Raw genomic sequence first — 24,585 nt, forward strand, 5'->3', positions numbered from 1 at the left:
AAAATTCACTTAAAAACTTGACTTTCAATGCAATTTTTAATGAAAAGTAGCATCATTATTTGAGGAACTATCTCTGGTTTACCTTAGTGGACCAAGTAACTGGCAAAAAACAACATTTCAGACGACATTCCAGAAGTGTACCAGTATCCAGATAGTACGTTTTTGGATACATTTTTACAGAGTGTTTTAGCACTTTTCTGCTAACAAACAAAAATATTGAAGAAAAACCTCATCAAATTAAAATGAATTTTGATAAAAATTTATTTACAATATGAGATTATATGACCTGAAACAGAAATTGTTATTATGCTGTAACATGTTCTTGGTTGTAGTAGCTATTAATTACGTAGTATTACTTTATAAGAAAATATAGTCAATTGTATCGATGTGTTGGGGCAGGACTCTTGTATTTTGAAAAGGGACCCTTCAAAATTTGGACCCAAGGGTCCCGGGACTCTTTGGTTTTCAGGTCTAGTGGAACCCCTGGTTTTACTGATCCGTATAATACGCTCGTTTTTCAGTTCCCCGGGTGCGTGTATGCAAAGTTACTTCCCTTTGAAAAAAAATGTTGCATAATGTACATCATACAGTAAAAAGATCACAGATGCAACTGGGGCGAAATGCGCAAAAATAGATTTGCTTTTTAAGCAGCATGCTCTCAAAAAACAAACTACTGTCACGGACACCGCTGTTTCATCAGGGCCAGACATGCACAATCAGGTAGATATGACGAAGGGAAGCACTGCTCCGGCTGCTGCTGAGACAATGTCCGTGGATACTGCTAGTGCTTCCGTTAATGACGACATGTGAACCTCGATTGGATGTCACCTAATTGATTTAATAAAAGAAAATAAAAGTTGCCTGTTTTCAATAGATTATGTTCTGTACAATACTTCAGATATATTCACATTAGTTTGATATCTGTAATACTCAATTGACCTTAATTTAAGGGGTTATGTTCAGATGTCATATCTCCAGAATGAATTCCCCCCTCCCTTGAAAACGACGCGAAATTCCCCCCTCCAAGGGCCCCGGCCCCAATCCCCCAAAATGTAGAGAGGGCCCTGTCCTTGAAATCTCCTAAAACAAGTGACCACTGCTTCAACTTCTTAGGTACTCTTCCTTTCTTCACCTACATCAACAGTTTTCACAGTATTAATGTCTTATAAATAATCCTGTAGTCTGTCAAAGATGATTGTACCTATCAATAACCTTCCCTCTCCCACTCTCCTGTGTTTATGAGTCTATAATCTGCTATGAAAATCCTTCAGCGAACAAACAACTTCCTTTTTATCATGTCATAACAGCTTCATATCACATGATATCCACAACTTGATGTTTCAGTCAGTTCAGTAACTGCTGTTGTTCTGCAAACAATTTTAAGTGCTATGTATGCTGCATACTGCACTACCTCCTGGCATGAAACATGAAGGAACAATGACCATGCACTATATGGTAGCACTAATGGTTTCTCCTGCTTGATGATTTTGTAAATATACATCATACCTCAGTTCTCTGGGTTCTATGCTGCTACAGATTGCGAACTTGGTATGTCCTCACCATGATGACAGTAAACATACAGGCTTCTCATGACACAGATTTATCTTTCTGTACTATGGTGTAGTATGTTGAAAATATTTCCTCACCCACTGTAATATCACGCAGGGACACAAGCACAACTACTCGCAGTAACCTGAAAAAAAAAACAATGACTGACTGTACATGATTTATAACAAGAGCTGTCACAGGAGACAGCGCGCTCGACTATTTCGATGCTGGATAGTGAAACTGGGAAAATTTGATGAAGCTGGAGGTGTCACTGGAGTGTTTAATGACTCCAATGTGAATGAAGATATTGGATAAGAGCTTGAGTCTGTGTCAAAAGTATTAAGTAATAAGAGAGATAAGGATCAAGTGTATCAAAACTAGGACTGGGTACCGCCTTGAAAAAAATACCGCGGTATACCACGGTTTTTTCCTAATTACCGCGGTATATACCATGGTATACCACCGTATTTATCTTAAGACTTACAGCTATGGTAGTGGTCATAAAAATATTGAAAAACTCTCAGAAATACTTAATTTATTATGAGCAACAATGAAGACTAGTTACTTGACCAGAATTATAGAAAAAAAATACGCTGGAATCTTAACTTGACTAAGGACTAGTTAGATTAATGACCCTTAGTATTTTTTACCAGCGTGTATTCGTCAGAAGACGCCATATTGTCTCTAGGGAAGCACTGGGTCACATGTATATAGGTTGTGCTTGTTTTGAAGTTCGATTTGTGCACCCGTTTGATAAACCAGTAACGTTTACAAATAGTATGAAGGCTTCATCAAATCTTTTTCAAACAAAAAATAATAAATTTCGACTCAACATTTTCCATATTATTTATTTCTTTTTTAATACATGCAAATACATACCGGGATATTTTAAACTATCAGTAAGTAAAAAGGGGAGATAAATCATGAAATACTGGTGCAAGAGTTATGGCCCTTATGTCATATGATGTGAGTGATGATGTTGAACAACTATTTTAAGTTTGAATTAAATCCATTTAGTAATACCTGAGATAAAGTGGAAGTGCATCAAAACTTTAACCTGAAATTCTAAGTAAAAAGGGGGGATAAATCATGAAATACTGGTGCAACAGTTATGGCCCTTGTGTCATATGATGTGGGAGATGATGAGGAACAACTATTTTAAGTTTGAAGTAAATCCATCAAGTAATAACAAAGATAAAGAGAAAGTGCATCAAAACTTTAACCAAAGTGCGGACGCGGAAGGTAGCTGACGCCGGGTCGAGTAGGATAGCTCTCCATACTTCGTATAGTCAAGCTAAAAAACATTAACAAGAGGACCATGATGGTCCTGAATAGCTCACCTGACCTATTGACCTAAAGATCATCAAGATTTTGATCAGTTTTGAACTGAGTATGACGTCGTTTTTTCTATTATTTGACATAGTGACCTAGTTTTTGAGCATATGTGACCCAGTTTTGAACTTGACCTAGATATCATCAAGATAAAAATTCTGACCAATTTTCATGAAGATCCATTGAAAAATATGACCTCTAGAGAGGTCACAAGGTTTTTCTATTATTTGACCTAATGACCTAGTTTTTGAAGGCACATGACCCACTTTTGAACTTGAACTAGACATCATCAAGATGAACATTCTCACCAATTTTCATGAACATCTCATGAAAACTATGGCCTCTAGATAGGTCACAAGGTTTTTCTATTTTTAGACCTACTGACCTAGTTTTTGACCGCACGTGACCCAGTTTCAAACTTGACCTAGATATCATCAAGATGAACATTCTCACCAATTTTCATGAAGATCCATTAAAAAATATGGCCTCTAGGGAGGTCACAACGTTTTTCTATTTTTAGACCTACTGACCTAGTTTTTGACTGCATGTGACCCAGTTTCGAACCTGAACTAGATATCATCAAGGTAAACACTCTGACCAATTTTCGTGAAGATCCATTGAGAAGTATGGCCTCTAGAGATGTCAAAAGCTTTTTCTATTTTTAGACCTACTGACCTAGTTTTTGACTGCACGTGACCCAGTTTGAACTTGACCTAGATATCATCAAGGTGAATATTCTGACCAATTTTCTTAAAGATTCCATGAAAAGTATGGCCTCTAGAGAGGTCACAAGGTTTTTCTATTTTTAGACCTACTGACCTAGTTTTTGACCACACGTGACCAAGTTTCGAAGATGACCTAGATATCATCAAGATGAACATTCTGACCAATTTTCATGAAGATCCATATTGAAATATGGCCTCTAGAGAGGTCACAAGATTTTTCTATTTTTAGACCTACTGACCTAGTTTTGGACCGCATGTGACCCAGTTTCGAACTTGACCTAGATATCATCAAGATGAACATTCTCACCAACTTTCATAAAGATCCCACGAAAAAATGTGACCTCTAGAGTGGTCACAAGCAAAGTTTACGGACGCACGCACGCACGGACGACGGACGCTGCGCGATCACAAAAGCTCACCTTGTCACTATGTGACAGGTGAGCTAAAAACTTGAAAAACTGTCACTAGCTTAATAATTGCATAGATGCAAATTATTGGAAGAACATTCATGTTTTGTTTGCACTGTATTAGAAGTTCACTTATAACCTTTCACAAATTCAGCTGCAAATAAATAAATAATAGGTAATAACATACTTCCAAGCTGAGAGTGAGCCACCAGGCTCAGACTTGTGCGACTGAGCCTAAGTAAAAGTACAATCTTTAATAACAAGAGGCTGTCTGACTGTTGGTGGTTCTACCCAACTGTCTGCCCAAGCTAGAAATAATTTACAAATAAACACCTGCCAAAAAAACATTAACACAAACAAATGCAATAATAATAAAGTAGAGGTAACAAACAGACACAAACATATACAATGTATATGCAGACAGAACACAGAAGGGCACAATCTTGCACCTGTCAGTGAAAAAAACACCATTGGAGAGTTCAAACTAGTTTACTAGTATAACATATTTCTTCACTATCCCCACCAGAAAGTTACTGCACAAGAAAAACCTTAGGGAGCCCAGAAACAAAACAAAAGCCCAACTACAAAGATTTTCTGTGAATATAAAATTGTGAAGCTGCAGTATTACCTATTATAAAATGTGTGTTCCATGTCTTGATGAAGTCTGGCCTCTGTATTTGGGATATACTGTCTCAACTCCACTGGAAAGTCTGATGATATATCAAATTCTTGGTATGCTACATTTGCTTCATATTCTATCAATGTAAACAAAACAATTTGGTTTAGTAATGAGATCATACTGGTCAACCATCTGATATCAAAGATTCATGGCAATTTGAAGATAGATATATATTTAGTAACAGTTTGTATGCAATTGTTTTGAGTTTCAACATTTTGACAAGAACTGTTTGTAAAATGATTATGTCCCATGAGGAAGCATGTCAAAAGTAACAAGTTTATATAATTTTCAGGTTCTAGTACATTGTGATTTTAATCTTTGGCTTAATGACACAAAAACAATAGGGGTCATCTAACGTTTGAAATATACAGGCTAATCACTATCAGTCTTAGTTTACTGTTAGCTTAGCCATTGACCTACTGACATAAAAATCAAACAGGTCATCTAGAAGCCAAGGGCAGCTGTATGTCTAACTACAGGTCTAGTTGTTCTACAGTTATTGATCAGAAAATATTTACAATCTTAATTCAAGTGACCCTGTCCTTGACCTACTTTTCCTTGAAACAATTTCTTACCTTTCCTCAGACTTTAATTTTCCTCAAATTCTATCAGCCAAAAATGCATACACTGTTATGGATGGTAATTTCAGTTACGGCAGTGGCAATATAAATGAAACTTGTGAGATGGGAATTTTTTCCATTTTTCTTGAGATGCTGTATATTTCATGCTTCATTTATGACATACCAAACCTCTTTTATAAACAATTTTTCCCTCTTAATTTTGGAGCAACACTTAAAGTTACTGGTCTGTGTTACAGCTTGAGGTTAGGTCTTGAAACTTTTATATCTCTTCATATCTTTTAAATAAGCTCATTATAAGCTCATTCAATACTGATTATACACATATAACTTATTTAAATCTGGTCTCTGTATTAACAGTGGGAGTTTTTGTTTTGTGTTCAATTTTTGAAGAATACCAGTAAAACCATGAGATTCTATAAGGAAGACTGTCACAGTGGTTTTGCGAGCAATTAGTTCTGTAGATGTATTCAATAAACTGAAACTACCACACTTGAGAACGGTCTGTTATCTTCTTAAACAATCTACATGATGTAAATACTTCTTCTTTATGTACTGTTTCTGGTACTAGTTGTTTTGATTGATTTATAGTGGCAAATCAGTTTTATAACATGTCAAAATATATATTTCATTGTTTTTTCTTAAACTTTAAAATTGCCATCATTTGGGGAACTCTTGAGAACCTGTTGTGTCTCCTCCTCAGTTATCAAATTGACTTTCTAATTCAAAGCAATGTTAAATCTATATAAAGTAGGCTCACTATTAGACTGGTTGTTGACATATTGTCCCACAGCTAGAGGATTGACTGGTGTCTCAGTAAGCCATGTTGTATCACACATCAACTTCCCATGCACACTGTCTCTCTTAGAACATGAGCTATTAATTATCAAATAAAACTGGGTGAAACTAGAAGATGGTTTTGTAGAAAAGCGCATGTCTCCCTAAAGCACAGCAGTAATAGGCAAGAAGTGAATCAGGGACAGGAGCGAAAATCAAAGAGACACTGATGGTTGGCTTAGTGACTGAAATGCAATAGGGATCATCTACTCAGCATGTACAATCATCCTAATAGTATGAAGTTTCAATGTTCTGGGTCAAGTGGTTCTCAAGTTGTAGACTGAAAACGGTTTTCCATGTTCAGGCCCCTGTGACCATGACCTTTGATGGAGTGACCCCAAAAACAATACAGGTCATCTACTCTGTAAGTCCTATCACCCTATGAAGTTTGAAGGTTCTGGGTCAAGTGGTTCTCGGGTTATTGATCAGAAATGGTTTTCCATATTCAGGACCCTGTGTCCTTGACTTTTGATGGAGAGTCCCCAAAATCTATAGGGGTCATCAACTCTGCATGTCCAATCATCCTATGAAACTTCAACATTCCAAGTAAAGTGGATCACAATTTATTGATCAGAAACAGTTTTCCATGTTGAGTGGCCAAAGAAACAATAGGAGTCATCTACTCCATAAGCCCTATGAAGCTTGAAGGTTAGAAGGTCAAATGGTTCTCTAGTTATTGATCGGAAATGAAGTGTGATGGACGGACAGAGCAAAAACAATATGTCTCCCCCAGTGGGGGCAAGACATAATAACATCAATTGACAAAATCTTTACAGCAGGAAACAGTTCTAGTCCCTGGTTTACATGCATATTTAGTGTATTCAGAACAGGGATCCTGTGCAATCGGAAAAAAGATTAATGGCAACATATACCAAACTGTTAGACCATGTCTGAACGTCACAAAAAGACATGTCGCCAGTCTGAGTTCCGCGACTGGACCGATCTATGACGTCATCAAAATGGCGGCTAAGTTTGAAAATATAACTTTGCGCAATTCATTATAATAATTTATTTATGTTACACAGCAAAACTTCATCATATTGTCTCTAGCTTTCCATCCTAGAATACCGGTATGTGTTGTCAATGTAATAACAATATTGAAGTATATAAACAATTCAATAATGTGAAATGATAAAAATAAATATTACTCCACCCACTTTATTTCAATAGATTGTTTTCTTGATGAATATATTTGTTTGGTATAATGCTATACCATCAAAATATATTAATATCATCATTTTCAAATAGTGCTGTAGCTGTTTATGTGTGTTTTATGTCTGTGCTACACATGAACACTGTACCAGTTTGCTGACCCACCATTCATATCGCGTTGAACTCCAAAATGACCTTAAACATTGGCACTCAATTAAATGCAATGATTAGAATTCCTACCTTTCTTTTAACATTTCTTTCCCGATAGATATGTTTTATTTTGATAGAAGCCTTTCAAAAGTTAGGATTAATAGTTTCTATAGGATCTCAAAACTTTATTGAACAATAATGGAGTCTTTAAACAGTAAACTTTCCGTAGTCCATAGTTCGGACTGTTACCTTTATTTTATGTCGGTCATTTTAGCCCAGTTTGTGAGAAGGAAACTTTTCATGATGGGTATCACGATTGTGTGATGAAATATTTGCCATCGTCTGGCATTCTGAGAACTCCTGAAAGTTCTGTGATAATTTTGTCAATTGTCAAGGGCTGGCACAACATTTAATAACATTTTTGGAGAATTTTCATAAAGGTTCTACGAAAGAATTTTTGCTATCAAAAGTGTCTTTCTTGACATATGGCGACCATTCACAAAGTGTCTTGGAATATAGACAACCTAATTAGAGAACGGTTATTATTAGCTATCTGATTCTAATGGGCTAAGAGTAGTCTACATAAATATATAACTATACTTCTTGACGTTTAATGTATAATACACCGGCTGCAACCTGTAAATGTTATTAGTTATAACCGCGAACAGTTGCAATAGATTTGTTGATGTATGCGTACATATATGAGTCGAGCACATAAGATTCTGTGACGAGTTGGGAAAGTTACTGTCCTTGACATGTTCAAATTGTCATGCTTGCTTTCCGCGGAAGGACTAAGAGTCAATCAACGTAGATAACATGCAATGTAATATGTATGGGCCGGTGGTCTAGTGGTAACACGATTGACTGTCAATCCAGAGATCCGGGGTTCGAATTCCGGTCCAGGCACTGGAAATTTCTGAGATGGTCTTGAGTGTCTCCCACCTAACTAAGAGGCCTGTACTGGTTCTTCCTAGGAAAGATGGCTTCGCGTGTATCGGTGCTATGCACCGGGCACGTTAAAGAACCAGACTTTCTATTCGCAAAGAGCTAGGCCAAGTTAGCCAGACAGCCTGTATCCAAATATAATTCCTCTCTATCTGTTCGGGGGCTTTATCTCATTCTGTCCGTCTGGTCAGATCGCTGTGTCTGTACTAGTAAAGGATGAATTTTGCTATATTTAAAGCGCACTGAACGTGTTTATCATGAAAAGGGCGCTATATAAATCTGGTATAATAATAATAATAGTAATAATAAATTATGGACTTTCAAATAGGATCTTGATTATCAGCAGAAACTGAGTACCAGCCTGAGGGATGAGTATCGTTTTTCCCTAAAGAATGTAGAGGAAAGTTCTTGTATGTTAACCTTTCCGTCCAAAAACTGAATTGCTAATCCTGAGTTTCATCAACAATAGTCTGGCATATTTTGTGTTTATTGCCAGATTTAGAGGTATTTGAAATATTGTAAGACTTTTTGATTTGTTTGTATTTTTTCAACGACAAAGCATTAGGCTCTTTCAACAACTATTTTTTTTTCGCTATTGCCTGTCTTGAAAAAAAACAAACACTCTTTTTCTTCACCCGAAGGGGGCGTATTATATTTTGACGCCGGTGTCCGTCTCGTCTGTCCGTAAGCAATTCCGTGTCCGCTCTGTAACTCTTGAACCCCTTGAAGGATTTCGAAGAAATTGACACAAATGTTCACAAATATGACTCTTGTTTCGTGTCCGCTCTGTAACTCTTGAACAGCTCGAAGGATTTTAAAGACACTTGGCACAAATATTCACCACATCACGATGACATGCAGAGTGCATATTTTGGATGGCTGGCTTAAAGGTCTAGGTCACACTTATGGGTCACATACCACACCCTCGGGCGTATATTGCTCCACATTGCGGTGCTATTGTTACTTAAAAGAATCATTATAACACTTCTAGTTAGTACTAGGGGCGTTTGTGTATTTTCAGTCATATTTGTTTCTTACAACAATAATCGTTTCGTATCTGATTTTAGCGCAATCCATTGTGTCCCTACTGACGCGGCTCTATCACAATCTCTTTACCAAGATGCAAAGTCACTATGTCAGAGAAATCGCGATCATCATATTAAATGCATTCTCGAATGGTAGAAAAGAATGTTGCATAAGCGCTAGGGCACATTTTACCACCGTATGTTTAATATATCATACCCATACTTAGTTTCAATATCGTGCAAAGTTGTGCTACTAGAGCTTAGTATTGTTGTGATCAGACATCTTGATACATATTTACAGGTATAAAACAATAGAGAAGATATTAACGAACATATCTTAAAACATTGTCAAGAAAATGTTAGAAACAAATTCATTCATGTGTTTCATGCAGCGGCTCAAACATTTCTTTTCTGAAATGCTCCACAGACATCATGTCAGTTTTCAATGAATGTTGTGTATATATTACGAAAGAGTGATATTTCATGGTTAAAGGGTTTGGCGATGGCACATCAATTTGACTGGGTCAATAGCGAAGACATGAATGTCACACCAGTGCAATGAAAAGTAGAAAGTAACTTATAAATGTGAAAGATAAATTAGATATAATTATACACTTTTATTCTATAGTTATGTCCAGCTGTGTTAAATAGCAAGAGAAGAGGTCACTAGAAAGAAAATACTGCACTCACTCAGAAAGTTACATGTTGAATTATATTACAGTATATTAATATACAAATTTGAAGGGTCGTGAGTATAAGTCCCTGCCAGATGATTGTACTTTTGGTTATAAGTTTGTCTAATCTATTATTACTGTTTTCAATTATGTAAGATTATTATTATTAGACTATTATCAACAGGTTTCTATTTTTGATTTACATTTAATTACGTTGCAGCATAGAAAATACTTCAACAAACGTTTTCCTTTATTTCACGTCTCTTTAAAGATGTACTATGCTCACCTTTTACATAAATATTCCATCAATGCATATTGATCTAAATCTAGAAAATCCCCATTAAACATCTTTACCTTGGCTAAATATATAAACTAACTGTGTATACTTCAATCATAATTAAATGTGTGTAAAATAACAACATTTGTTTCAAACAAACTTTCAGAGTTTTAGAAGCACAATATATTTACACATTAATTAGTGTGTAGTATTTAAACCTTACATACCACCTTTCATACTCACAAACATGGTTATTTTATAATTCTATAAATGATATGTGATAATTGTTCATATATTCAAATATGAAATTTGGACATAATATATCTTTCATGGTTCATACACATTCTTTCAGACAAAATTCCCTGACATTTCCCTGACTTTTCCCTGACATGAAAGCATTTTTCCCTGACTTTTTGGTTCGGTACGATACAAACCAAGTCACTAGTATGACTTTTGTTATCTTAAAATGTGCACATTTAGTGGTTCAATTTTAAATGAAAAATAGAATGTCGGCCTCCACCAAACCTACAGCCAACCCTTACCTCCTTTTTTGACAAACATTTACATTGTTTAATATTTGTTTGTTTATTCCAAATCAACTGGATATGGAGCTGGTGATTATACAAAACACATTGGCAAGCAAAATGACATGAATTATCATGCATTAAAAAGTAATCAAATACACTGTTTCAAACAACAAATGTTTTATGTTATGACCAATAGACAATAAAGCAATTACTTTTGGAAACTTGAACATATTAGCCAAATCGAACTGTTTTTCTGAACATAGCTTTACTAAATTACATTAAATGGAATTGTCATTTGATTACCAATTAAAAAGAGTAACATCTATAGGATAATACCATGCAAAACACCTTGGTAGCAAAAGCATGTCTTTAAGGTATTGTAGATAATATTATGTTCAATTTTATATATCGCACATAAAATAAGCCCTGCATAATTAAGTGACAGTATTGCATACTATTATATGTAAGCAGGGTTTTCCCGGACGCAGGTTTCTGCGTCCCTGACGCGCTTTTACTGCTTTGAACTCGCATTTTTTAGTGCCTCTGCGTCCCACTGGACCCGCAAAATCGGTCACGAAACTCTTTGCACTGAAGCATCCTTTGCGCAGATACCCATGTAAAATGCGCAGTTTTTACCACGGGACCATCACGGAATTGTGGGTGCTCATTATACACAGGTATAGACCATTTTCCAACTTCTAAACAAGTTTTGTTATCGATGTTCGCCATTTTGGTAAAGGGAAACTACTCTCCGCGCTAACTGTCACCGCTAAAATCTAAGATTTACCGTTATGTTCCGTAAAAGATCGAATGGTTTATTTTTTTATTAAACAACATTAATTTCATATAAATTTAAAGTATTTTGATGAAAAAATATTAATAAATCACAGAAATTATGATACTAATTAAGGATCGAGTATTATCTTTAACCGAGATAAAACTGTGAACAACATAATTGACACGACGGGTAATTACTGGCTATTTAATCATAACAAAAAGACTATCACACCTTTTGTAATCAGTCTGAATTGAGAAGCACATGCCATTTTGAAAGATACCATTCCGAAATATTGAATCAACTGCTATCTAAATTAAAAAGATACAATTAAGTTCATTCAGTTTTAGGGTAAATTTTTATAGTAATAATGTCAATTTTTAAGATCAATAATTTGTGGACCCCCAAAAATTATTAGGGACCCTTAAATTAGCAGCCATGGGAGTCCATGGACTCCCAAATAAAAAACCCGAGGGAAAACCCTGTGTAAGCAAGCTGATCAGCCCCATATCCAGCACAACAGCATAAAAACCACTAAATGTTCAGATTTGCTCAGGAGGTAAGGGGTGCAAATCCCTTTCAGTTTCTTCTATATGGAATTTGAAAAATATGTAGAATATAGATATATGCATATAATTAAAAATTATGCTTTAATTGTTGTAAGTGTGATAGCTTTCATGAAAAAGGAAATATTTGAAGAAACTGCCTTAACCTTTACAAATTGTTGCCTAACCAGATTAGAAAATTCCCTGACATTTTCCTGACATTTTCCAAATTTTAAAATTTCCCTGACATTTTGTAAAATTCCCTGACAATTCCCTGACCTTGAAAAAAAAATTTTTTCCCTGACTTTTCCCTGACGCGTATGAACCCTGTCTTTAATGTTGTAAAAATGACGTTCCTTTTATTCAAAATAATATAATGCTAATAATTATGCATGTGGACGTTCTGAACTACAACAAATTTCACTTTCAGCAACAAAAACAAACAACTCTATCAATCATTTGAAGATGATGATATATCTAATTTTTAAAAAAAGGCCGCCATTTTGATGACGTCATAACTCGGTCCAGTCGCAGAATTCACACTTGCGATATGGCTTAGAATGAACTTAAGACATTACGGAATAATGGTATATGTCGCAATTAATCTTTTTTCCAATCGCACGGGACCCAAAATATGGCTCTTAGCGAATACACTATTTAAGTGGTAGATTGGATGGTAGCAACTTTTGGTATTGCAACAAGAAGTCAGTTCAAAATTTTAACACAATAAACTCTCAATAAACTAGTACAGTAATACTGATCAACATGGTAACATCCAGTGTGAAGTGTTAAATAAATGAAATACTATTATGACAATAGTAAAACCTTCATCTCTCAACAAAGGGATGAGCAAACAAGGATTTCAAACAATTCAAACAGGTATAGCGCCGTTTTTCAACCATATTTCAATTATGTAACGGTGGGCAGTTCAACCTATCCAGTGATCCTGGATGCTGTACCAGTACAAACCTGTTCTCTGCAAGTAAGTGCCAACTTCTCCACATGACTCAGAGGTGGAGGACAAATGATTTCAGACACAATGTCTTTTATCAAATCGTCATGGAGATCATATGCCCTGCATTGGGATCAATCTCATAACCCTGGGATCTGCAGATCTGCACTCTCCCAATAAAGCTAAACTAACATATGATCCAAACACAAAACATACATGTATGGATATCCACATGAATTGCACCACTGAGCCAAGATGCTAAAGCCACTGACACACAAGCAAGTGGTGTTTCACTGTATACGTGACAAACCTGGTACTGATGTTACAAACAAAAAGTTAAAATAGTTGTTTTAGGAAAGAGCAAAATTGTTTCAACTAAATAAATGGATAGGATCAATTTTAATACTACACTTACTTGTACATCATTTTTGAAAGGCCTGTATCTTTACCATCAATGTGTACACCATCAGCACATCGAAATAAGAATGAATTTGCAAGGCTAACCCAAAACACTGGTTCCCAGGGATGGTATACCATGCCTTAAAAGTTTTCAAAATAAGTATTAGGAAGTATAACAGTTCAGCAAACATGATGATTAAATTAAAAGTAGTTTCAACAAGAGCACCGCCATGCGGAGCAATATACACCTGAAGGTACGACCTTTGATCCCTAAGTGTGACCTTGACCTTAAAGTGAGCCATCCAAAACATGCACTCTGCATGTTGTCTCGATGTGGTGAACATTTGTGTCAAGTTTCTTCAAAATCCTTCAAGAGTTACAGAGCGGACACGAAATTGCTAACCGACGGATGGACTGACAGACACAGACAGCCGGACGGACAGACAATGGCGTCGTAACATAATATGTCCCTTCAGGCATATAAAAAAGAACAAGAGCTGTCACTATTGGTGACAAATGCCCTCGAAGCATGCCCAAGAATGATACAGCTGTATGCGTAAAAAATCACACATCATTTGGTGACCTTGACCTTGACCTAAGAGACCCGGGTCATAAGCGTGACAGACATTCTCAATATGGTTAACATTTGTTTAAAATTATTTTCAAATCCCCTGATAAATGGCAGAGTTATGAACCAGACAAGAAAAACCTTTGACTTCTCAGTGTGACCTTGACCTTGGAGCTACCCTGGGGTCTGGGTCTTGTGCATGACACCTCATCTCATTATAGGGAACATTTATGCCAAGTAATTTCAAAATCCCTTCATCAATGGCAGAGTTGTAGACCGTACAAGCAACAGACCCTGTTAACTTTAACCTCTGAGTGTGACCTTGACCTTAGATCTATGGGTCTAGATCTTGCGCATGATAAGTTGTCTCATTATGAGGAACATTTATGCCAAGTAATGTCAAAATCCCTTGATGAATGGCAGAGTTATGGACCAGACACGAAAAGGACCCGGTTAACTCTGACTTCTAAGTGTGACCTTGACCTTGGAGGTAGGGGTCTGGATCTTGTGCATGACACCTCATCTCATTATGGTAAATATTTATGCCAAGTTATTTGAAAATTCCTTCATGGATGGCAGAGTTATGGACCGGACACGAAACAGACCATGATAACCTTTGACCTCCAAGTGTGACCTTGACCTTGGAGCTACGGGTCTGGGTCTTGCGCATGACATGTCGTCTCATTATGGGGAACATTTATGCCAAGTAATTTCAAAATCCCTTGATGGATGAAAGAGTTACAGCCAGGACAAGAATTAACCGGACGCACGGTGCGATTTTAATATGCCAACCTTTGGGGGCATAAAAATATTTCTGACTAGGAAATATGAAAATGTCATTAAATACTGTAAAATCATTTCATGGAGATATGTATTCATGGATTTCAACTTTTTAATAATAAAATGAATGGGAATTTTACTTGTACGTTTGGATTGAATTGCGTGAAATCATTCAACCATGAAATCAACAAAAATTAGTCCCCCATGAATATTACTGATTTCACAGTAACAAAAATCAAATTTATGCCCAAACAGACAGCTTATCTGGCTCTCTAAAAACAAAACATTAAAATGCAAAACAAATTCTAAATGCGCAAGTTTCTTAAAATATTTAAACGTTTAACTTAAAACTTAACTTACTACCTACAATTACAGTCAAGATGCTTGAGAGGCCATGTCTCTTAAGAGACAATGGGAGACCACTTTTTGCCCTTCTCTTAACATAAATCATCCATCGACAGTAAGGTTTGATCTGACAAAAATCCAACCTGGATACACTGCCACTACACTGCCAGGCCGTACATGTCCACTTGCTACAAACACTCCTCTACCACCATTCTCAAGCAGACTTGGGCGCCTCTTTATAGAAAACCCACACTCCCCTAACATTAATTTGGTATGCTCAACATGTTTTGCCGTTAATGTTGCATGCTGTTTTCCACTTTTGTGAAAGGCTGTCAACAATGATAGTAGACATTTTTCAACCTCTGCGTCAGCAACAATCTTGTCTTCATAGACTGATGGTACTATTCTTGGTGCACTGAAAAGGAAAAACGAGCATGATAGACAGTTATAGTTTTTAACAGAAAGACAATTTATTCACAGGTTATTTTCCTATATTTTTTCTATATCTATTACATCCCTGATGCAACTTTAGTGTTTGCAAGAAATATCTTTTTAATAGTATAACTGATCCCCATTGGAAATAAGATGCCACCTTTTAAAAGTTTTCTTGAGTTTTCCTTAAGGCAAGACAAACTAACAAACAACATCTTAATTTAAAATCAGTCACTTAACTCTACAGGGCTAATGGCAGACAAAACAATCATTGTAAATCAACATGCATACTCTTAAGAGACGGTATTCCTGCTTAGTTTAGCATCATACGAGGATTCAAAATCTTTGCCCCTTTTGTACTTGTTTATAACTGAAGATGTTCTCAAAGAAAAGGGGCTTTATTGTTGTAGGCTGGGCAGGCAGCACTCTTTTAGAACAGTTTTAGTCTAGTTCAACTACGTATTGCAATGACCTTGACTCGTAGTGCCAACAAAGCTTTATAAAGTGGAAAGTTTCTTAAACTTAGTTGGGAACAGATATATTTATCTCAAACATTTTTCTCATTTTTAACCTTAATCAGGTCCCAGAATAGCAACAAATTAGCTATATAGCTAAATCTGGCTGCCGCTATTTATAGCTAGAATTAGCTACAGAACCAATAATTACTAGAAGATGCTTTTGTAAAAAAGCGCATGTCTCCCCCACTGCATAGTTGTATATGCAAGAAATCAATAGGGGAGAAGAGCGAAAGTCAAAGAGACACTGATGGTTGGCTGCAATAGGGATCACCTATTTGGCATGTCCAATCATCCCACTAAGTTTCAACATTCTGGGCCTAGTGTTTCTCAAGTTATGAATTGGATACGGTTTTCCATGTTCGGGCTGCTGTGACCTTGACCTTTGATCAAGTGACCCCAAAATCATTTGGGGTCAATAACTCTGCATGTCCAATTATCATATTAAGTTTCAACATTCTGGGTCAAGTGGTTCTCAAGTTATTGATTGGAAAGAGTTTTCTATGTTCAGTCCCATGTGACCTTGACCTTTGACGAAGTGACCCCTTAACACAATAGGGGTCACCTACTCTGTTATTCCTATCTCCCTATGAAGTTTGAAGGTTCTAGGTCAAATGGTTCTGAAGTTATAAACTGAAAATGGATTTCCATTTTCTGTCCACTGCGACCTTGACCTTTAACAGAGTGACCCCAAAATCAATAGGGTTCATCTCCTCTGCATGATCAATCATCCTACGAAGTTTCAACATTCTGGGTCAAGTGGTTCTCAAGTTACTGAATGGAATTTGTTTTCCATGTTCAGGCCCATGTGACCTTGACCTTTGATCAAGTGACCCCAAAACCAATAAGGGTAATCTAGTCTGCATGTCCAATCATCCTATGAAGTTCAACATTCTGGGTCAAGTGGTTCTCAAGTTACTGACCGGAAACGGTTTTCCATGTTCAGCCCCCTGTGACGTTGACCTTTAATAGAGTGACCCTAAAATAAATAGAGGTCATCTCCTCTGCATCACCAATCATCCTAGGAAGTTTCAACATTCTGGGTCAGGTGTTTCTAAGTTACTGACTGGAAACAGTTTTCCATGTTCAGACTCCTGTGACCTTGAACTTTAACTAAGTGACCCCAAAATCAATACGGATCATCTACTCTGCATGTCCAATCATCCTATTAAGTTTCAACATTCTGGGTCAAGCAGCAGGATACCTTGCATTGGTACTGAACTGGACATTTTGTTTGTTCCACAGCGTTACGGCAACACGAGCACCTTTTCCATATAAGAGTATATAGGGAAAAAAACTTTTCAATTTTTTTTTTGTTTTAGGATTAAAACAGTGGTTTTTAACTCATTTTTTTAGGGGGTTGAGGGGGGCGGCGGCACCCATATGGGCACCAAGACTGGATGGGCACCTGTGCTTTTCGCGGGCAGCAAATTATAATTCGGTACGAATTGACGGAATACAGGCTGACTCGGACCATGGCCGATTCGGACCAAATTTACTTGGCTTATTCGGCCCAAATTGTTTAAGTTTTCCGTCAACCCTAATGTCATGTGTAAAAATAACAATTATGAGTATTAAGTTTAATTTCTGATGCAAAGAATAATTAAAGTCCTTCTTTAAATGCATAAATGATGCATTTTAGTTTGTCAGAACTTCTTACCTGCTTGTACGGCGTATATTTTATGTTGTTAAGCTATAATCCACATCATTTTCTGAACATTGCTGAATCATCCAAAACATGTGGTCATTATTGACTATTATATCAAAGTTTGTGGTCTGAATCAGTCAAAATATGGCATTATCCTGTTATTTGGTCCGTGGACCAAATAAATTCCACAACATTTAAATGATATGTTTAGCTTTGGTTCTGTAAAAAAATCAGTGTATCCATCCGCCATTCTAAAAAAAATTCATAGTGTATCCATCCGCCATTCACTGTTGAGGTCATGTGAGGTTGCGTAGGAATACACATAATAAATTATACATGTGCGGACCAAATACCAGGAGTATATATATAGAGACGAAAATGTTTTCCAATAGATTCATTCTAATGCCTTATAAGGGGAAGAATCCCCGGGAAAAGGGTTTTCTTTGGGGGGGGCATATTTTCAGAAAATGGGGCTTGGTAGTCTTTTGGGGGTGACATTCTTAAAATAATTCGTTAATATAGAAGTTTTCAGATGCGGACCAAATACCAGGAGTATATATAGCAGCGAAGAATTTATTTGGTCCACGGACCAAATACCAGGAGTATATATAGAGACGAAATTGTTTTCCAATAGATTCATTCTAATGCCTTATAAGGGGAAGTATCCCCCGGGAAAAGGGTTTTCTTTTGGGGAGCATTTTTTTCAGAAAATGGGGCTTGGCAGTCTTTTGGGGGTGACATTCTTAAAATAATTCGTTAATATATAAGTTTTTTAACGCGGACCAAATACCAGGAGTATATATAGCGACGACGAACTTACTTGGTCCGCAAAATTGGGTGTTTCTGGCTTAGGGTGGAATTTTTAGAAAGAAGATATGTTTTCATCGAAATATTTTGTTATGAAACTAGACTTTTACAGCGGACCAAAGAGCTATAAAAATAAATAGATCGGCAACTTGAAAGGCATATAGAGCAAAAATCTCGCCAACATCCCGTGACAACTGAATGAGATCTCGTTGTAAGCGTCTGTTGATCACGATGGATCAAGTCGGCAAACGCTTTTAAATTAGGTTACTTTCGGATCGATTGTTTATAATGATAATGGTGCTTTTTTTAATGTTATTAGTATTTTCTACACAGGGAAGGAATGAATTTATGATTTATGATTGGAAGTCTAATAAATCAACAGTTTTCGTTTGAAAAAAAGGACTCGGTTCGGTTTATTACGCGCCGGGCATACCGCCAATTTTATACTTCAGTAAGCGCCTGTTGATTTGATCACGACTGATCAAGTCGGCAAACGCTTTGAAATAAGATAACGCTCTAACACGAGATGACACGGGATTATCCCCAGTTGCCATTCTGTGTATTTTTAGTTCTTTGAGCGGACCAAATACCTAAAGTATAGCACTGGTCAGGCATACTGCAGACAATGTTTACCCATAATTTTCCGTTCAGATCAAAAGATAATCATGTACTTAGAATGAACCCATTAACATAGTTCACAGAGATGTTAATATGCCTGGATTTTGATTGCAAGTTTCAATTTCTGGTCAACTGACCGTTAGCTATGGAAGCATGCGATCACAGAAGAAAAATTTACAGACAATGGATGATAATACAAGACATTATTGGAGGTGCTAAAAAGTGGCCAAAGCTGATAAGAAGACTGTTTTGGAAGATAGGTGTTAAACATTTTGATCGTTTATTATCAGCTGCATTCGTGTATGTCAATGGATTAAATCCAGATATATTTCTAGAGTGGGCTTATCTGACAAATTTGTGCAGGGATGAGAGCGGATATAAACATTTTCGCGATTTGCATTAGTCTTTTGATATAGACTATTGGAATAATTTGTTACTGTATAGAAGTTTTCTGATGCAGACCAAATACCAGGAGTATATATCGTCGGGTGACTATAGTCTATATCAAAAGACTAATGCTATTTATTCCGTAAAGTAAACCGAATATAATTTCGTTGTTCATCTGCTGTGGAAATAATTTTAGACTGGACTGCTAACTCACATGTAAGTAGTTTTTATATTCGGTTTACTTTACTGAATAAATTGCATTAGTCTTTATATTTCGTTGTTCATTTGCTGTGGAAGCAATTTTGGACTGTTAACAGACATTTAAGTAGTTTTTATATTCGGTTACTTTACGGAATGAATAGCATTAGTCTTTTGATACAGACTATAGAGAAATGAAAAAGACTTTAGGGACTTTTTTGCAACACTGTAGGAACTACTTTTTAGGATGGACTACTTTTTGTCCCCAATAACATATACCGCCATTTCTCACCGATAAATAATTTCAAGAAAAGTTACATTATTACAAGAAAATAAGACCCGAAAGTTTCTGGTCTGCAGACCAAATAACAGGATAATGCCCAAAATATATGGTCATTATCTACTTTTATTCAAGCTATGTGGTCCGAATCAGCCAAAATATGTGGTCCGAATCGGTATGACTGAATAGCGAAATCTAATCAAATTAGCGAAATCTAGACATAAAATTTAAACTAATGAATATTTCTAAAAATCGTTTTAAGCTTTTATTGAAGATATAAATTTACGTGTGTATGCCAATTTTCAAGAAAAAATATTTATATTTAAGGTGTTTTTGAAGCGAAAAACGTATACGGGTCTCTATTTCGCCCGATTCTACCTGCGCGGAAATCTCTAGTGTCAGGAAAAATCAACATATATAAACTAAAGTGATGAATTTTCTTTCTAAATCTTTATAGGTTTTTATTAAGAATATATTGATAAGTTTGCATGTCAATTTTCAAGAAAAAATATTTATATATAATGTGGCTTTGAAACAAAAAACGTATACGGGTGATGATTTCGCCAGAGTTTATATGGACAGAAATTTCAAGTGGCAGGCAAAATCTAGCCATAAAATTTAAACTAATGAATATTTTTAAAAATCATTTTAAGGTTTTATTAGAATTATAAATTTACGTGTGCATGTCAATTTTCAAGAAAAAATATTTATATTTAGGGTGTTTTTGAAGCGAAAACTGGTCTAGATTTTGCCCGATTCTGTATGTGCGGAAATCTCAAGTGTCGGGCAAAATCAAGATCTAAAAATCTAAAGTGATGAATTTTCTTTCTAAATATTTTTAGGCTTTTATTAAGAATATATTTATAAATTTGCTTGTCATTTGTCAAGAAAAAATATTTATATATATGGTGGTTTTGAAACGAAAAACGTACGATGATTTCGCCAAAGTTTATCTGGCAGAAATCATGTGGCAGGCAAAATCTAGACATATAAGACGTTACGCTCATTGTTGGCGTACATTAGCGTAACTGACGTTATCGTCGTTTTTAGCCGTTTAGACGTTACAGGGATTAATTGGTGTGGTTGGACTACAGTTTTCATAAATCATGTTGTTTCGATATTTAAGGAAATATTTGATATAGATGTACATATAATATTTATTCAGTAAAATTATTTATCAGACAGTGAATTATATTGCGGTATTCAGATACAATTGTAATACATATACGTAATTTAGTTTTCAAACGTAACGTCGACGTTACATTAATTTCACGGCTGTGACATCTCAGCTAGATTTTGCAATTTTCATGTGTTAAATTTAATTCATATTCAACATAAGACTTATGCATATCAATTTGCAGACAATTGTGCGTACTTTCAGACTGTAGTCGCTGTTTTGTAAACAAATACATATTTCTTTAAATATTTCGGCTCGTTAAAACTTCGTATTTTTTTTTTTTTTTTTTGCATTTTTTGACACTGGTGACATCGCGGGTAGATTAAAGTATACATATATTAAACGTCATTATCAAAGTCAATGTACGACAAAAACTTACTAATTCAAAAGTAGAATTTATGTACTTTTTGTCAAAATAAATATTATAGAAAGCATACAATAGTTAAAGAAAATACAGAAATTTTAACAAATCCTGTCGAGGAAAGACATTAAATCTTACGTTTTAAGTTGGATCTGTCTTTTGCTTCCTGTCTGTTACAGGAGTATTGAACAGCAAATGACTGCAATGACACCTTAAATATAAATATTTTTTCTTGAAAATTGGCATATACACGTAAATTTATATCTTTAATAAAAGCTTAAAACGATTTTTAAAAATATTTATTAGTTTAAATTTTATGTCTAGATTTCGCTAATTCGATTAGATTTCGCGAAATCTGCTAGATTTCGCTAATCAGTCATACCCGGTCCGAATCATTCATGGTCCGAATCAGGCACGGTCCGAATCAGCCCTTTTCCGAATTGACGCGGGTACGAACTACAAGCAAAAAAAAAATGACATGAAAAGAAAATATGCTGAGAACCTCTCGTTGATATTCGTAGCTACCCAGGGTACAAATCTGTATCTATATTGCTTCCAACGACGAGAAATCTGTCTAAACATGACAGTAACTTTCTCGTCGTATCAGCGCGTGGAATGCTATTCTCACAAGTTATAATTTTTACGGAGGCACCTATCCCCACGTGCATTTTGTAAACACAAAACAACATCAATTTGATGGCTCATTTAGTTACTTTCCCGTGGATAGACAGAGATGAAGTTGAACATGTTTATAAGGAACTATTTAGCGACAATGTCATAACACAAAAGCACGCGATTGACAGAATTTCAGTCTGGAAATGTAGATCAATGAACAGACTTCCTTCTGCTGTTGACAGCACATGTTCTTTCATCAGTGCACAAATAGCTAGTACAGATACAGAGGTATCATCCGTTGGAAGAGAGTTACACTTGCGTAACTTATACAGTATGGCTGTGATAAGGTTTGTCAATCACATCACAGAAAAGGGTCAACAAGGTACATTTGCCAGGCCGGTGCATGTTATTGCATCAAAGTTCGGTGTACCTGAATGGATTGTAGAGTTACGACATGAAGCAACACACGGATCTTTACCATCGTTGAATGAGCTGAAAGCAGCATCATGCTGGGCACTCACCTGGTTGAGAGATAAATTCTGGGAGCCGCAAACAACAGAAACCTTTGGTGTTTCTTCATTAAGAAGTGCAGCAGTCGACATGTTGAAAGATTCACTGGTTACATATATGCAAAGAATGTTCCAAGAAATCAGTGGAGGAGAGGTTATTTCCTGCAAGCAGCTGCTTACTGATATAGAACACATGTTTGAGCAGCTTGGTAGTTGTGCATGCCCGGCTCTTACTGAAGACGGTTACTTTATTTTGACGGAAGAACAATTAGAATGTCTTGGTTACAGTTTTGGTGATTTAAGATCTAGTGGAAGTTTGTTGCTTCCACCTAAAGTTTTACAAATCTGGAAGAAAATAATTCTCCTGTTAGTGAAAACTAACATATTAGCGGATCTTTTGCTTTACATGGCAACAGTTGTCACTGAGGTATCTTCTTTGAGGAACACTCTACTGTGTAGTTGGTTATACACACTCGTTTGGCATAATAAAAGCAAAAGAAAGAAAATGACAAAGTCGCAGCCACATTTATTCCAGAGTTCTGTTGACATTCCATACAAGTGCTTATTGGAAAAATGTCTTCATTTGAGAAATAAAGATGCTGAATCGTTGCTGAATCTGTTGGTTGATAATGCAAGTCTAGATATGGAACAGAAAGAGAAGTTGAAACAGTTTCTGTCAGTATGTAAAACTGCACGTAATAACAATCAGGAATATGCTGTTGAGAAAGTTCAGTGTATTAATGATGTAATGAAGAAAGAGAAAACGAGCCAAAAATCTTGGAGAAAATGCCTAGAACCAGTCGATTGGTCAAAATTGCCAATAGGGATATTGCCAAACCAAATCCTTGATTATGCAAGTCTAGAACTTGGCTGTAGTCGGGAAGGTTCCTCAGGTGCTGATAGGCAAAACTTACATGGAAAACAGAAGAAAGAGGAATTGGAAGAACAGTCAAGCTCTGATACAATGGAAACAACTGACTCTGGTAATATCAGTGACATTGGAGCATCAAACTATACGTTTGACAGTTCCGTACAATTTCAGTGGGACAATAGAATAAAACAAGACATTGCAAACCAAATGCAGCTATTTTGAATAGATAAATCAATGCATGTACAATGTATAATTTATTTATAATCTTCATTTTAACTCACATAATGAATTTAATTTTTGTAATTTTCTTACTAAATTATGTTATATGTATAAATACAAATCCAGTTTCTGTCATATATTTAACATTTCTTGCTCATTATGCTTTTTGTCAATTCTATTACAACAAGTAGGATTTATCATGTTTGACATCGCTGGAGTGAAATAAAGCCATTACATAAAATTGATAATACACTAGTGTAGTAAAGCTTTGATGTCAACATTGTTGAAGTATAGGAGACGGTGGTGAAATTGACTTGTTTATAATAGTTAAAGAAAGTAGAATTCTTGATGTTTCGGCAGGAAAACTTTAACGTGATAAAAAGAATATTACATTTATAACTTTCCACAATGAATTTATTAAACTCGTTGAATAAAATAGAAAAAAATGCTCGGCAGAACCTCGCATTTTATTATTTTATTCAACTTGCTTAATAAATTCAATATGAAAAGACACTCCTGTAATATCCTCTATGAATTAAACAGAAGCAGCCTGATAATTGTAGGGAATGCTTTGATGGTACAGAGAGTATGATACTGAATAATGTTAATGTTCTCTGTGACAACTAACAAGCTGTTAATACCACCTGACTTCTAAAAAAGGAAGTTGTCGGATTCTAATTATAAGTAAAATAGTGGAAAACCACAGGTCGCCCAATACAACATAAACG

The 24,585-nt window shown here is 35.8% G+C and overlaps 2 protein-coding genes across 2 annotated transcripts; one reads left to right on the forward strand and one right to left on the reverse strand.

The window, feature by feature from the left end:
- Window positions 1–666: 666 nt before the first annotated feature.
- LOC123525051 (SET domain-containing protein 9-like) lies at window positions 667–22,276 on the reverse strand. Its single transcript, XM_045303742.2, has 6 exons — window positions 22,146–22,276; window positions 15,364–15,635; window positions 13,544–13,667; window positions 6,030–6,145; window positions 4,641–4,767; window positions 667–1,693 (listed from the first exon to the last, which is right to left on the reverse strand). The coding sequence occupies exons 1-6, from the start codon at window positions 22,223–22,225 to the stop codon at window positions 1,588–1,590; spliced, it is 825 nt and encodes a 274-aa protein (XP_045159677.2). The 5' UTR covers window positions 22,226–22,276; the 3' UTR covers window positions 667–1,587.
- On the forward strand, window positions 22,200–24,061 carry LOC123525050 (uncharacterized). Its single transcript, XM_045303741.2, has one exon. It carries the CDS (start codon window positions 22,340–22,342, stop codon window positions 23,858–23,860), a length of 1,521 nt encoding a protein of 506 aa, XP_045159676.1. The 5' UTR covers window positions 22,200–22,339; the 3' UTR covers window positions 23,861–24,061.
- The last annotated feature ends 524 nt before the right edge of the window (window positions 24,062–24,585 follow it).

The sequence above is a fragment of the Mercenaria mercenaria genome, chromosome 3, assembly GCF_021730395.1.
Source record: "Mercenaria mercenaria strain notata chromosome 3, MADL_Memer_1, whole genome shotgun sequence".
Lineage (NCBI taxonomy): Eukaryota > Metazoa > Mollusca > Bivalvia > Venerida > Veneridae > Mercenaria > Mercenaria mercenaria.